Consider the following 16,660-nt stretch of genomic DNA (forward strand, 5'->3'; position numbering starts at 1 on the left):
ATGAGATAATGACTATATGATAATGGTGACTATGAGATAATAACTATATGATAAGATGACTATGAGATAATGGCTATACGATAATGGTGACTATGAGATAATGACTATATGATAATGGTGACTATGAGATAATGACTATATGATCATTTTGACTATGAGATAATAACTATATGATCATTTTGACTATGAGATCATTACTATATGATAAGATGACTATGAGATAATGACTATATGATAATGGGTGACTATGAGATAATGACTATATGATAATAGTGACTATGAGATCATTACTATATGATAAGATGACTATGAGATAAGGACTCCATTATATGGGTGACTATGAGATAATGACTATATGATTGGGTGACTATGAGATAATGACTATATGATTGGGTGACTATGAGATAATGACTATATGATAATGGTGACCATGATATATTGACTATATGATAATGGTGACTATGAGATAATGACTATATGATAATGGTGTTCGGACATTATAAGAACATATTATCTACAGTAGGGTCCCGACATTAGTGACACCCTTGTTAAAGATTAGCAATAATGACCTTGTAAAATAAATCATGCTAATACTGATCTATAGTGTATGCTGAAAAAAATATATGAATACAAAATCTCAAAAAGGTAGGGGTCAAAATGATTGATACCTCTAAAGATTCTTATCAACAAAGTAGTCAAAAGTTTAGTATTGGGTCCCATATTCTTAGCACGCAATGACTACATCAAGCTCGTGATGCCTCAAACTTGTTGAATGCATTTGCTGCTTGCTTTGGTTGCGTTTCAGATTATTTTGTTCCCAATAAAAATAAATGGTACCCATTGGACTGTGTTATTTTGTAGTCACTAATTGTAAATAATAACCTCCCCTGTTATTGGTAATGGTGAGAGGTTAACATGTCTTGGGGGTATGAACTTTGACCCTCGGTAACTTTATATGGGTCATCTCCCTCTGATCTGTGCATAACTTGGGAAAGTGGATTGAGGAAGTTGAGAGTTGAGAGGAAAGCCCAAGAACATCAGAGACACAACATACTATGATGCAACGCCAGACTGAAATCCTCAATTAGAAATAGACCATTCAAGTGTGGTTTCACTTTGAACTTATAACTTCCATGTTGAGAAGTAAAGCAATACCCTTTTTATGCAGGCTATTCTTATTGAGATCAAATCTCTTTTTGCAAGAGAGACCAATTTAGAGGTCAAATCAGATCTTTGAAACAGCAACTACCCACGTTGACGAATTCGCCACAAACTAAATGTTTTCTCAAGAAACCCCGATCTTACTGTCCCTCTGTTCACATCTTACTGTCCCTCTGTTCACATCTTACTGTCCCTCTGTTCACATCTTACTGTCCCTCTGTTCACATCTTACTGTCTCTCTGTTCACATCTTACTGTCCCTCTGTTCACATCTTACTGTCTCTCTGTTCACATCTTACTGTCTCTCTGTTCACATCTTACTGTCCCTCTGTTCACATCTTACTGTCCCTCTGTTCACATCTTACTGTCCCTCTGTTCACATCTTACTGTCTCTCTGTTCACATCTTACTGTCCCTCTGTTCACATCTTACTGTCTCTCTGTTCACATCTTACTGTCTCTCTGTTCACATCTTACTGTCCCTCTGTTCACATCTTACTGTCTCTCTGTTCCCATCTTACTGTCCCTCTGTTCACATCTTACTGTCTCTCTGTTCACATCTTACTGTCTCTCTGTTCACATCTTACTGTCCCTCTGTTCACATCTTACTGTCCCTCTGTTCACATCTTACTGTCCCTCTGTTCACATCTTACTGTCTCTCTGTTCACATCTTACTGTTCCTCTGTTCACATCTTACTGAACTGTCCCTCTGTTCACATCTTACTGTCTCTCTGTTCACATCTTACTGTCCCTCTGTTCACATCTTACTGTCCCTCTGTTCACATCTTACTGTCTCTCTGTTCACATCTTACTGTTCCTCTGTTCACATCTTACTGAACTGTCCCTCTGTTCACATCTTACTGTCTCTCTGTTCACATCTTACTGTCTCTCTGTTCACATCTTACTGTCTCTCTGTTCACATCTTACTGGAACTGTCCCTCTGTTCACATCTTACTGTCTCTCTGTTCACATCTTACTGTCCCTCTGTTCACATCTTACTGTCCCTCTGTTCACATCTTACTGTCCCTCTGTTCACATCTTACTGTCTCTCTGTTCACATCTTACTGTCCCTCTGTTCACATCTTACTGTCCCTCTGTTCACATCTTACTGAACTATCCCTCTGCTCACATCTTACTGTCCCTCTGTTCACATCTTACTGAACTGTCCCTCTGTTCACATCTTACTGTCCCTCTGTTCACATCTTACTGTCCCTCTGTTCACATCTTACTGTCCCTCTGTTCACATCTTACTGTCCCTCTGTTCACATCTTACTGTCCCTCTGTTCACATCTTACTGTCCCTCTGTTCACATCTTACTGTCTCTCTGTTCACATCTTACTGTCCCTCTGTTCACATCTTACTGTCCCTCTGTTCACATCTTACTGTCTCTCTGTTCACATCTTACTGTCTCTCTGTTCACATCTTACTGTCTCTCTGTTCACATCTTACTGGAACTGTCCCTCTGTTCACATCTTACTGTCTCTCTGTTCACATCTTACTGTCCCTCTGTTCACATCTTACTGTCTCTCTGTTCACATCTTACTGTCTCTCTGTTCACATCTTACTGTCTCTCTGTTCACATCTTACTGGAACTGTCCCTCTGTTCACATCTTACTGTCTCTCTGTTCACATCTTACTGTCCCTCTGTTCACATCTTACTGTCCCTCTGTTCACATCTTACTGTCCCTCTGTTCACATCTTACTGAACTGTCTCTCTGTTCACATCTTACTGTCCCTCTGTTCACATCTTACTGTCCCTCTGTTCACATCTTACTGTCCCTCTGTTCACATCTTACTGTCACTCTGTTCACATCTTACTGTTCCTCTGTTCACATCTTACTGTCCCTCTGTTCACATCTTACTGTCCCTCTGTTCACATCTTACTGTCTCTCTGTTCACATCTTACTGTCTCTCTTTCACATCTTACTGACTCTCTGTTCACATCTTACTGTCACTCTGTTCCTGTTTTGATCAGACTCTTCGGTTGAATTTAATAAAATACTTTTTAAAATTAAATTTTTTGGAGAAAACAAAAAGGAATGAAGAGACTCAGAAACAGTGGTGGGTGGGGGAGGGGGGTTAGAAGTAGAAGAGGGAATATGATTTGTTATCCAGTCTACAAAGGGAAGTAATCCAATCTAACATTCTAATGTGATTTTAATAGTCGATTAACAGCTGCAGTGTGTTTCCACTGTGTCTCATCTCCCTATCAGATGGACCTCCAGATAATGTGTTATGGATCAGAATACTGAGCTGCCTGCATGGAGACACACAGGCTAATGTCCTAAATGCTATCCTATATAGTGCACTACTTTGGACCAGGGCCCATAGTGATCTTCCCGATATAGGGCACTACTTTGGACCAGGGCCCATAGTGATCTTCCCGATATAGGGCACTACTTTGGACCAGGGCTTTAATAGGGGAATAAGATGCCATGTGGGACACACAGAACAGTCTGTCTAATCCTTAAAAAAAAAACAGGCGTGTCACAAATCTGTCTCGTCTACTACTTACTTAAACTGCATACAGTATACTAGTCCGACTATATACTATTTAGAACGTAGTGTTTAGTAAAAACGAAAGGTGCTTTCCTTGTTTGTATCCCATCAACACATGTCCTTCACCACTAGGGGGCGATAGAGTCCCTAGATCACTGTTACCGTACCCACAATCAAGCGTACAAAGCCCTCCCTCGTCCTCCATTCGGCAAATCAGATCATGACTCTATACTCCTGCTTCCTGTTTACAAACAGAAGCTCAAACCAGGAAGTACCTGTGACGCGCTCCGTAGAGAAATGATCCAATGAAGCGGAGGCTACGCTGCAGGATGCTTTGCTAGCGCTAACTGGGATATTTTCCGAGACTCTGCCGATAACGTCGACGAGCTTACCATCTCTGTCTCGGGCTTCATCAGGAAATTCATCAGCGACGTTGTCCCCACAGTGAAGGTTTGCTACTTCCCCTATAAGAAGCCCTGGATTAACACTAGGTTGGTGCTAAACTAAAGGAGGGGGCTATTGCAGTCAAAATACTGAGGGCTCCGGCTGAGGACACGAACGCATGGTGGCTGTGCTGTAGTATGTATGAGGTATGGTGTATGAGGTATAGTGTATGAGGTATGGTGTATGAGGCATGGTGGCTGTGCTGTAGTATGTATGAGGTATGGTGTATGAGGTATAGTGTATGAGGTATGGTGTATGAGGCATGGTGGCTGTGCTGTAGTATGTATGAGGTATGGTGTATGAGGTATAGTGTATGAGGTATAGTGTATGAGGTATGGTGTATGAGGTATGGTGTATGAGGTATAGTGTATGAGGTATGGTGTATGAGGTATGGTGTATGAGGTATGGTGTATGAGGTATAGTGTATGAGGTATGGTGTATGAGGCATGGTGTATGAGGTATGGTGTATGAGGTATGGTGTATGAGGTATGGTGTATGAGGTATGGTGTATGAGGTACAGTGTATGAGGTATGGTGTATGGAGTATGAAGTATGCAGTATGGTGTATGAGGTATGGTCTATGAGGTATGGTGTATGAAGTATGGTGTATGAAGTATGGTGTATGAAGTATGGTGTATGAAGTATGGTGTATGAGGTGTGGTGTATGAGGTATGGTGTATGAGGTACAGTGTATGAGGTATGAAGTATGCGGTATGGTGTATGAGGTATGGTCTATGAGGTATGGTGTATGAAGTATGGTGTATGAAGTATGGTGTATGAGGTATGGTCTATGAGGTATGGTGTATGAAGTATGGTGTATGAAGTATGGTGTATGAGGTATGGTCTATGAAGTATGGTGTATGAAGTATGGTGTATGAAGTATGGTGTATGAAGTATGGTGTATGAAGTATGGTGTATGAGGTATGGTGTATGAGGTATGGAGGATGTGTTGTTTCTGTTTATTTGTGTTTGTTTTTTGCATTGTTGTTTACACTTATATATTGTTGATATTTACAAGGTGGAATCCCATGTGACAAGGGACAGTCCATTACGGATTATAAAGGAAGACCCAGCTGTGATCTACCTAACGTTACCTCTCTACTCAATTCATTTTATGCACACTTTGAGAAAAACAACACCAAGCTGTGCACGAGGGCCCCCGCTGCCACAGAGGCCGACATGAGTGAGGCTTTTAGTCTGGTCAACAGTTGCAGGGCCGGGAAGGTATTCCAAGGGCGCATTCTCAGAGCATAGACAGAACACGACAACTCTCTCTGTTCTAACTCAGGAGGAGGTGATGTTCAGGAGGAGTCATGATAACAACTCTCTCTGTATGGTTCTTCTGGATGGCAGAAAGACAGAGAGCATGCAGGATGTGTGAAGTGAAACAGCACCAGTTTCACACATCCTGCTACTTACAGGTGCTGGGTACAACAAGTAAAGTCATGAAATAAATTGGTGGATGGGTCGAGACTCACAATGTAGCAGGGCTCAGTAGAACTTTTACACACTGTGTGTGTGTGTGTGTGTGTACAGATGGGCTGAGACTCACGACGTAGCAGGGCTCGCAGTAGGCCTTCTCCACGGCGTAGAAGGGTTTGTGTGTGTGTGTGTGTGTACAGATGGGCTGAGACTCACGATGTAGCAGGGCTCGCAGTAGGCCTTCTTCTCCACGGCGTAGAAGGGTTTACCGCGCAGCCTGCCACTGCAGGTCATGCAGATGAAGCAGTCCACGTGGAAGACCTGGTCCATGGCGGTACAGCCGGTACCCTCACCCACCACATTATCCCCACAGCTGGCACACCGCCCTGGGGTAGAGGAGGAGAGGAGATGGGGGGTTAGACTGGTTCATCCACAGGTCTGTCTGGTCTTACTGCTACACGTGTTACAGTACATGTTTTTGAGCTGAAAGAGACCTGGTTTAGAGCTGAAAGAGACCTGGTTTAGAGCTGAAAGAGACCTGGTTTTGAGCAGAAAGAGACCTGGTTTTGAGCAGAAAGAGACCTGGTTTTGAGCAGAAAGAGACCTGGTTTTGAGCTGAAAGAGACCTCGTTTAGAGCTGAAAGAGACCTGGTTTTGAGCAGAAAGAGACCTGGTTTTGAGCAGATAAAGACTTGGTTTTGAGCAGAAAGAGACACTACAGTGAATGATAGTGAAGGTATGGAAGTGCCCTGCACAGAGAAAGTGTTTCCTTATCGTGACTTGAGAGAGAGAGAGACAATCATAAACCGTTTTATGTTCTAACTTTCCTTACGAACCAGTTACTTTGTGATCACTAGCTAACGCCCTTAATCAAAGAGCCTTCAGAGGCCTCATATAAAGATGACAGACTTCAGAACACTTCAACAGAGACTGGAGCAGATAGATTGGGCTGCAGAAACTCAACACCAGTCCCCCTCGCTACTCTTAAAGTAATGGGCTTTATCAACGATAAAGAGAGAATCATGAAAGACAACTCGTTTTTCTTTTCGTCCTACGATCCTGGTATAAACCCCTTGATTAGAACAGATCGGATCTAACAGATCGACTGCAACTATAGATCTGTAATCAAGTGTGTGATGAAGTAAGGCCAAATTCAAAAAGGAACCAGACACCAAGAACACTTCATATCCAGGGCCTGATAGCATCTCGAGGGAAAGTCTAGAAGTTGTTTCTTTATATCAACGGTTGAAAGGGCCACATCGGAGGGCCGACATCTGAAGACATAGGATGGTCTTGGCTGGATCTTTTCAGCCAAGACCATTGGTCTAGCTATTTCAGATGGTATGGTATCGTTGTCTATTGCTATCACTAATATTATTGACCATCCTGTCATAGCTTCAATGGACATACCGTAGATCTGTACTTAATAAACTGAGAGAAAAAAAACAACGATGTATAATTGAGTCAAATGAAATGAAATGTAACACTCCCTTTATACACTAAACCCTCATGTTCATGGATAAGGACGGGATTAATTGAGGACATTTTATATTTTAAAACCTCTACATCACATAAGTGTGACAGAGTGACAGCATCGATTAGAAAAAGTCAAACAGTCCTTTGAGGTTTTAATGATAAAGAGACCAAAACTTCAGAGTCTTGTCTTGTCTTTGTGTTTTGAGGGCAAAGTAGTGAGCCTATATTAATGCTTCAGAAAGAGCTAGATTGCAGTTTTTGTAGGACAGGGCATTTGGATAAATTTAATTGACTTGAAGATATCTTTAATTGAGTTTAAGATGTGAATGTGAAGTTTATCTTCGACTCAATTAATGACACTAGCAATTTAATTAGCGATATCTTACAATAATGCAGGTTTTAGAAACTATATCTTACAATGTTTTCTTTTTTTACACACATCTAAAGATATAATCTTTGCGGCAAAGACAGAAGACACTGTGATATTGTGTTGAATAAATTAACTTTAGTTTGTGTACTTTCTTTTTTTGTTTTGTCTAAGTCTGATTTGGTGTTGACTGACTGTCTGTCTGACTGACTGTCTGTCTGACTGTCTGTCTGACTGACTGTCTGACTGTCTGTCTGTCTGTCTGTCTGACTGACTGTCTGACTGTCTGACTGTATGACCGACTGACTGTCTGACTGACTGTGTGACTGACTGACTGTCTGTCTGACTGTCTAACTGACTGTCTGTCTGACTGTCTGACCGACTGTCTGTCTGACTGACTGTGTGACTGACTGTGTCTGACTGACTGACTGTGTCTGACTGACTGACTGTCTGTCTGACTGTGTCTGACTGACTGACTGTGTCTGACTGACTGACTGACTGTCTGACTGACTGTCTGTCTGTGTCTGACTGTCTGACTGTCTGTCTGACTGTCTGACTGACTGTGTGACTGACTGTCTGACTGACTGTCTGTCTGATTGACTGACTGTTTGACTGACTGACTGTCTGATTGACTGACTGTTTGACTGCCTGTCTGATCGACTGACTGTTTGATTGACTGACTGTTTGACTGTCTGATTGACTGAATATTTGACTGACTGTCTGTTTGACTGATTGTTTGACTGACTGTTTTTACTGTCTGATTGACTGTCTGTCTGTAGTCTCTGTGATGTAGTCTCTAGAATGTAGTCTCAGTGATGTAGTCAGTCTCAGTGATATAATCTCCACCCGGCACAGCCAGAAGAGGACTGGCCACATAGCCTGGTTCCTCTCTAGGTTTCTTCCTAGGTTTTGGCCTTTCTAGGGAGTTTTTCCTAGCCACCGTGCTTCTACACCTGCATTGCTTGCTGTTTGGGGTTTTAGGCTGGGTTTCTGTACAGCACTTTGAGATATCAGCTGATGTACGAAGGGCTATATAAATACATTTGATTTGATTTGATTTGGTCTCTGGGATAGTCTCTAGCATGTAGTCTAGGATGTAGTCTAGGATGTAGTCTCTAGCATGTAGTCTAGGATGTAGTCTCTAGCATGTAGTCTAGGATGTAGTCTAGGAGGTAGTCTAGGATGTAGTCTCTGGCATGTCGTCTAGGATGTAGTCTCTAGCATCTAGTCTAGGATGTAGTCTCTAGCATGTATTCTAGGATGTAGTCTAGGATGTAGTCTCTAGCATGTAGTCTAGGATGTAGTCTAGGATGTAGTCTCTGGCATGTATTCTAGGATGTAGTCTCTGGCATCTAGTCTAGGATGTAGTCTCTAGGATGTAGTCTAGGATGTAGTCTAGGATGTACTCTCGGCATGTAGTCTAGGATGTAGTCTAGGATGTAGTCTAGGATGTAGTCTAGGATGTAGTCTCTAGCAAGTAGTCTAGGATGTAGTCTCTGGCATCTAGTCTAGGATGTAGTCTAGGATGTAGTCTAGGATGTAGTCTCTAGCATATAGTCTAGGATGTAGTCTAGGATGTAGTCTCTGGCATGTAGCCTAGGATGTAGTCTAGGATGTAGTCTGGGATGTAGTCTAGGATGTAGTCTAGGATGTAGTCTAGGATGTAGTCTCTGGCATGTAGTCTAGTGTGTAGTCTCTGGCATCTAGTCTAGGATGTAGTCTCTAGCATGTATTCTAGGATGTAGTCTAGGATGTAGTCTCTAGCATGTAGTCTAGGATGTAGTCTCTGGCATCTAGTCTAGGATGTAGTCTGGGATGTAGTCTCTGGCATGTATTCTAGGATGTAGTCTCTGGCATCTAGTCTAGGATGTAGTCTGGGATGTAGTCTAGGATGTAGTCTCTGGCATGTAGTCTAGGATGTAGTCTCTGGCATCTAGTCTAGGATGTAGTCTGGGATGTAGTCTAGGATGTAGTCTGGGTAAGCGACCCACGAGCCACTGTGGCCCCTTATGATGAGTTCGGTTCTTTGTGGCCCCACCCCCATTAAAGATGTCCATCCCTGCTCAAGAATATCAGAGGACGTTCACTCCTCAGAAGATCAGTACTCTCTAAACTATTGTTATAAATCCTAAAACACCCTTTAAACAAACAGACCCAGCTATCTGGTTTAATCTGGTTCCACCAGCCTTCTATCTGCATCTCACTTACTGACACACACCACACAAACACACACACACACCTCATTTACAGAGGCTGTGTTACCTACTGTAAGCTATGAGAACGGTACGGGAGAGAGATTAAACAAACTAGCGATGGCGCGTCTCGGGGGGATGTGTGGGTGTCAATGGAATCACAGACTGGTAATCACTTCAGAGAGCCAGAGGGATGGAGAGAGAGGGGGAGATGGAGAGAAAGACAGAGAGGGCAGAGAGAGAGAGACAGAGAGAGAGACAGAGAGAGAGAGAAAGAGACCGAGCGAGAGAGAGAGAGAGACAGAGAGAGAAAGAGACTGAGCGAGAGAGAGACAGAGAGAGAAAGAGACAGAGAGAGAGAGAGAGAGAGAGAGAAAGAGACCGAGAGACAGAGGGGGAGAGGGAGAGAAAGACAGAGAGGGCAGAGAGAGAGACAGAGAGAGAAAGAGAGAGAGAAAGAGACCGAGCGAGAGAGAGAGAGAGACAGAGAGAGAAAGAGACTGAGCGAGAGAGAGACAGAGAGAGAAAGAGACAGAAAGAGAGAGAGAAAGAGACCGAGAGACAGAGGGGGAGAGGGAGAGAAAGACAGAGAGGGCAGAGAGAGAGAGACAGAGAGAGAGAGAGAAAGAGACCGAGCGAGAGAGAGACAGAGAGAGAAAGAGACTAAGCGAGAGAGAGAGACAGAGAGAGAAAGAGACCGAGAGAGAGAGAGCGAGAGAGAGACATAGCCCACTGGGCTCCCACTTTAAACAGCCAACATGTCCCACTGGGCTCCCACTTTAAACAGCCAACGTGTCCCACAGGGCTCCCACTTTAAACAGCCAACGTGTCCCACTGGGCTCCCACTTTAAACAGCCAACGTGTCCCACTGGGCTCCCACTTTAAACAGCCAACGTGTCCCACAGGGCTCCCACTTTAAACAGCCAACGTGTCCCACTGGGCTCCCACTTTAAACAGCCAACGTGTCCCACAGGGCTCCCACTTTAAACAGCCAACGTGTCCCACTGGGCTCCCACTTTAAACAGCCAACGTGTCCCACAGGGCTCCCACTTTAAACAGCCAACGTGTCCCACTGGGCTCCCACTTTAAACAGCCAACGTGTCCCACTGGGCTCCCACTTTAAACAGCCAATGTGTCCCACTTTAAACAGCCAACGTGTCCCACTGGGCTCCCACTTTAAACAGCCAACGTGTCCCACAGGGCTCCCACTTTAAACAGCCAGAAGGAAACCTTGCGGAAATCCTTTTCTGAGGATTTCTGAGGGCCCTCCTGAGGAGGGCCCTGAGGAGGGCCTTGAGGAGGGCCCTGAGGAGCTATTTCCGTGTGTGTGTGTGAGTCAGTTATTTGTGTGTGTGTGTAAGTGCATGCTGTGCACAGTCATACACACATATAAACACATACACTGAGTCTACAAAACATTAGGAACACCTTCCTGATATTGAGTTGCATCCCCCTTTTGCCCTCAGAACAGCCTCAATTCATCAGGTCAAGGACTCTATAAGATGCTGCTCCATGTTGACTCCAATGCTTCTCATATTTGTGTCAAGTTGGCTGGATGTCCTTTGGGCAGAGGGACCATTCTCGATACACACGGGAAACTGTTGAGGGCGAAAAACTCGTTGCAGTTCTTGGCACAAACCGGTGCACCTGGCACCTACTACTATACCCAGTTCAAAGGCACTTAAATATTTTTGTCTTGCCCCATTCACCCTCTGAATGTCACACACACACAATCCATGTCTCAATTGTCTCAAGTCCCCAAAAAATCCTTCTTCAACCCCGTCTCCTCCCCTTCATCTTTCACCTGGATCTAAGCTGTGTTCGAACACCTACACTGACATGCTGTATACATACTTAATGAGTATAGACAGTTCAAGTGGGAAGTTTAAAACTCATTAAAACTCGTTTTTCAACCACTCCACAAATTTCTTGTTAACAAACTATAGTTTTGGCAAGTCGGTTAGGACATCTACTTTGTGCATGACACAAGTACTTTTTGTATTTACAGACAGATTATTTAACTTAACTGTATCACTATTCCAGTGGGTTGTCTGTTGTCTGTGCCTTTAAACAGCTTGGAAAATTCCAGAAAATGATGTCATGAAGTTAGAAGCTTCTGATAGGTTAATTGACATCATTTGAGTCAATTGGAGGTGTAGCTGTGGATGTATTTCAAGGCCTACTTTCAAACTCAGTGCCTCTTTGCTTGACATCATGGGAAAATCTAAATAAATAAGCCAAGACCTCAGAAAAACAATTGTAGACCTCCACAAGTCTGGTTCATCCTTGGGAGCAATTTCCAAACACCTGAAGGTACCACGTTCATCTGTACAAACAATAGTACGCAAGTATATACCTCAATCCTATAGAACATTTGTGGGCAGAACTGAAGAAGTGTGTGCAAGCAAGGAGGCCTACAAACCTGACTCAGTTACACCAGCTCTGTCAGGAGGAATGGGCCAAAATTCACCCAATTTATTGTGGGAAGCTTTGGAAGGCTCCCCAAAACATTTGACCAAAGTTAAACCATTTAAAGGCAATGCTACCAAATACTAATTGAGTGTATGTAAACTTCTGACCCACTGGGAATGTGATGAAAGAAATAAAAGCTGAAATAAATCATTCTCTCTACTATTATTCTGACATTTCACATTCTTAAAATAAAGTGGTGATCCTAACTGACCTAAGACAGGGAATTTTTACTAGGATTTAAATGTCAGGAATTGTGAATAACTGAGTGTAAATGTATTTGGCTAAGGTGTATGTATACTTCTGACTTCAACTGTATACACCTGTTCTGAAAGGCCCCAGAGTCTGCAACACCACCAAGCAAGGGGCACCACCAAGCAAGGGGCACCACCAAGCAAGGGGCACCACCAAGCAAGGGGCACCACCAAGCAAGGGGCTCCACCAAGCAAGGGGCACTACCAAGCAAGGAGCACCACCAAGCAAGGGGCACCAGCAAGCAAGGGGCACCAGCAAGCAAGGAGCACCACCAAGCAAGGGGCACCACCAAGCAAGGGGCACCACCAAGCAAGGGGCACCACCAAACAAGGGGCACCACCAAGCAAGGGGCACCACCAAGCAAGGGGCACCACCAAGCAAGGGGCACCACCAAGCAAGGGGCACCACCAAGCAAGGAGCACCACCAAGCAAGGGGCACCACCAAGCAAGGAGCACCATGAAGACCAAGGAACTCTCCAAACAGGTCAGGGACAAAGTTGTGGAGAAGTACAGATCAGGGTTGGGTTATAAAAAAACATCAGAATCTTTGAACATCCCAGGGAGCACCATTTAAATCCATTATTAAAAAACGGAAAGAATATGGCACCACAACAAACCTGCCAAGAGAGGGCCGCCCACCAAAACTCACGGACCAGGCAAGGAGGGCATTAATCAGAGAGGCAACAAAGAGACCAAAGATAACCCTGAAGGAGCTGCAAAGGTCCACAGCGGAGATGGGAGTATCTGTCCATAGGACCACTTTAAGCCATACACTCCACAGAGCTGGGCTTTACGGAAGAGTATCTGTCCATAGGACCACTTTAAGCCATACACTCCACAGAGCTGGGCTTTACGGAAGAGTATCTGTCCATAGGACCACTTTAAGCCATACACTCCACAGAGCTGGGCTTTACGGAAGAGTATCTGTCCATAGGACCACTTTAAGCCATACACTCCACAGAGCTGGGCTTTACGGAAGAGTGTCTGTCCATAGGACCACTTTAAGCTGTACACTCCACAGAGCTGGGCTTTACGGAAGAGTGTCTGTCCATAGGACCACTTTAAGCAGTACACTCCACAGAGCTGGGCTTTATGGAAGAGTGTCTGTCCATAGGACCACTTTAAGCTGTACACTCCACAGAGCAGGGCTTTACAGAAGAGTGTCTGTCCATAGGACCACTTTAAGCAGTACACTCCACAGAGCAGGGCTTTACGGAAGAGTGTCTGTCCATAGGACCACTTTAAGCGTACACTCCACAGAGCAGGGCTTTACAGAAGAGTGGCCAGAATAATGTGGGAGACTCCCCAAACAGTCTGATGGCCTTGCTGGAGTTTACTAGATGTGTCTGGTAGGAGGGGGAGGCTGGAGTCTACTAGATGTGTCTGGTAGAAGGGGGAGGCTGGAGTCTACTAGATGTGTCTGGTAGGGGAGGGGGAGGCTGGAGTCTACTAGATGTGTCTGGTAGAAGGGGGAGGCTGGAGTCTACTAGATGTGTCTGGTAGGGGAGGGGGAGGCTGGAGTCTACTAGATGTGTCTGGTAGGAGAGGGAGGCTGGAGTCTACTAGATGTGTCTGGTAGGAGGGGGAGGCTGGAGTCTACTAGATGTGTCTGGTAGGAGGGGGAGGCTGGAGTCTACTACATGTGTCTGGTAGGAGGGGGAGGCTGGAGTCTACTAGATGTGTCTGGTAGGAGGGGGAGGCTGGAGTCTACTAGATGTGTCTGGTAGGAGGGGGAGGCTGGAGTCTACTAGATGTGTCTGGTAGGAGGGGGAGGCTGGAGTCTACTACATGTGTCTGGTAGGAGGGGGAGGCTGGAGTCTACTAGATGTGTCTGGTAGGAGGGGGAGGCTGGAGTCTACTACATGTGTCTGGTAGAAGAGGGGGAGGCTGGAGTCTACTAGATGTGTCTGGTAGGAGGGGGAGGCTGGAGTCTACTAGATGTGTCTGGTAGAAGGGGGAGGCTGGAGTCTACTAGATGTGTCTGGTAGGGGAGGGGGAGGCTGGAGTCTACTAGATGTGTCTGGTAGGAGAGGGAGGCTGGAGTCTACTAGATGTGTCTGGTAGGAGGGGGAGGCTGGAGTCTACTAGATGTGTCTGGTAGGAGGGGGAGGCTGGAGTCTACTAGATGTGTCTGGTAGGAGGGGGAGGCTGGAGTCTACTACATGTGTCTGGTAGAAGAGGGGGAGGCTGGAGTCTACTAGATGTGTCTGGTAGGAGGGGAAGGCTGGAGTCTACTAGATGTGTCTGGTAGGAGGGGGAGGCTGGAGTCTACTACATGTGTCTGGTAGAAGAGGGGGAGGCTGGAGTCTACTAGATGTGTCTGGTAGGAGGGGGAGGCTGGAGTCTACTAGATGTGTCTGGTAGGAGAGGGAGGCTGGAGTCTACTAGATGTGTCTGGTAGGAGGGGGAGGCTGGAGTCTACTACATGTGTCTGGTAGAAGAGGGGGAGGCTGGAGTCTACTAGATGTGTCTGGTAGGAGGGGGAGGCTGGAGTCTACTAGATGTGTCTGGTAGGAGAGGGAGGCTGGAGTCTACTAGATGTGTCTGGTAGGAGGGGGAGGCTGGAGTCTACTACATGTGTCTGGTAGGAGGGGGAGGCTGGAGTCTACTAGATGTGTCTGGTAGGAGAGGGGGAGGCTGGAGTCTACTAGATGTGTCTGGTAGGAGAGGGGGAGGCTGGAGTCTACTAGATGTGTCTGGTAGGAGGGGGAGAATGGAGTCCACTACATGTGTCTGGTAGGAGAATGGGAGGCTGGAGTCTACTAGATGTGTCTGGTAGGAGGGGGAGGCTGGAGTCTACTAGATGTGTCTGGTAGGAGAGGGGGAGGCTGGAGTCTACTAGATGTGTCTGGTAGGAGAGGGGGAGGCTGGAGTCCACTACATGTGTCTGGTAGGAGGGGGAGGCTGGAGTCTACTAGATGTGTCTGGTAGGAGGGGGAGGCTGGAGTCCACTACATGTGTCTGGTAGGAGAGGGGGAAGCTGGAGTCTAATAGATGTGTCTGGTAGGAGAGGGGGAGGCTGGAGTCTACTAGATGTGTCTGGTAAGAGAGGGGGAGGCTGGAGTCTAATACATGTGTCTGATAGGAGAGGGGGAGGCTGGAGTCCACTACATGTTTCTGGTCTGTCAATCCCAAGGTTCTAGTAGGTATCTGTTAATGTAGCATCTTGGTTGTGGCACCCTATTCCCTACATAGTGCACTACTTCTGACCAGGGCCCCTAGGGTTCATGCATCCTATGCGTGTTTGAAAGTGACTCCAATTGTCCCAAAGCACAAGGTTTCCTGCCACGTCCTGCCATCTCCCCTGGACATCCCTGACATTTCTCAGAGGAGATGAGATACAGGATGAGAGGAGAGAGGGATGAGGAGGGGAGTGGATGAGAGGAGGGAGGAGAGGAGGAGAGAGATGAGGAGAGGAGTGGAGGAGAGGAGTGAAGGAGAGGAGAGAGGGATGAGAAGAGGAGTGGATGAGAGGAGGGAGGAGAGGAGAGAGGGATGAGGAGAGGAGTGGATGAGAGGAGTGGAGGAGAGGAGGAGAGAAGGGGAGGAGAAGAGGTCGGAGAGAGAGGAGGGGAGGAGATGAGGAGAGGAGGAGAGAGAGGAGAGGAGAGAAAGGAGAAGTAGGAGAGGAGATGAGGAGTAGAGTAGAGGAGATGAGAGGTAGAAGAGGAGAGGAGAGAGTGAGGAGAGGAGAGAGAGGAGAGGGGGAGGAGATGATGAGAGAGAGGAGAGGAGTAGAGTAGAGGAGAGGGATGAGAGAGGGAGGAGATGAGAGGTAGGAGAGGAGGGGAGGAGAGAGGGAGGAGATGAGGGAGGCAATTAGGAGAGAGGGAGGAGATGAGGAGAGAGGGAAGAGAGAGGGAGGAGATGAGGAGAGAGGGAGGAGAGAGGGAGGAGATGAGGAGAGAGGGAGGAGATGAGGAGAGAGGAAGGAGCGGGAAGGAGGAGTTGAGGAGAGAGGGAGGAGAGAGGGAGGAGATGAAGAGAGAGGGAGCAGAGAGGGAGGGAGGAGATAAGGAGAGAGTGAGGAGAGAGGGAGGAGAAGAGGAGAGAAGGAGGATAGAGGGAGTAGATGAGGAGAGAGAGGAGATGAGGAGAGAGGTAGGAGATGAGGGAGGAGAGGTAGGAGATGAGGGGAGGAGATGAGGAGAGAGGGAGGAGATGAGGGAGGAGGTGAGAGGGATGAGAGAGGGGACGGAGGAGAGGTAGGAGATGGGGGAGGAGATGAGGAGAGAGGGAGGAGATGAGAGAGGAGATAAGGGAGTAGGTGAGAGGGATGAGAGAGGGGACGGAGGAGAGGTAGGAGATGGGGGGAGGAGATGAGGAGAGAGGGAGGAGATGAGAGAGGAGATGAGGGAGTAGGTGAGAGGGATGAGAGA

The 16,660-nt window shown here is 46.1% G+C and overlaps 1 protein-coding gene across 3 annotated transcripts in view; it reads right to left on the bottom strand.

Moving 5' to 3' along the window:
* The window catches only part of lpp (LIM domain containing preferred translocation partner in lipoma), a 392,743-nt gene that overhangs the window by 72,540 nt on the left and 303,543 nt on the right, over nucleotides 1-16,660 (bottom strand). For all 3 annotated transcript variants that reach the window (XM_031822309.1, XM_031822310.1, XM_031822311.1), the window contains one exon: nucleotides 5,739-5,908. In XM_031822309.1, the coding sequence (XP_031678169.1) occupies nucleotides 5,739-5,908 (170 nt within the window). The remainder of the gene's footprint in view (nucleotides 1-5,738; nucleotides 5,909-16,660) is intronic.

This window comes from Oncorhynchus kisutch, linkage group LG4 (assembly GCF_002021735.2).
Source record: "Oncorhynchus kisutch isolate 150728-3 linkage group LG4, Okis_V2, whole genome shotgun sequence".
NCBI classification, from domain to species: domain Eukaryota; kingdom Metazoa; phylum Chordata; class Actinopteri; order Salmoniformes; family Salmonidae; genus Oncorhynchus; species Oncorhynchus kisutch.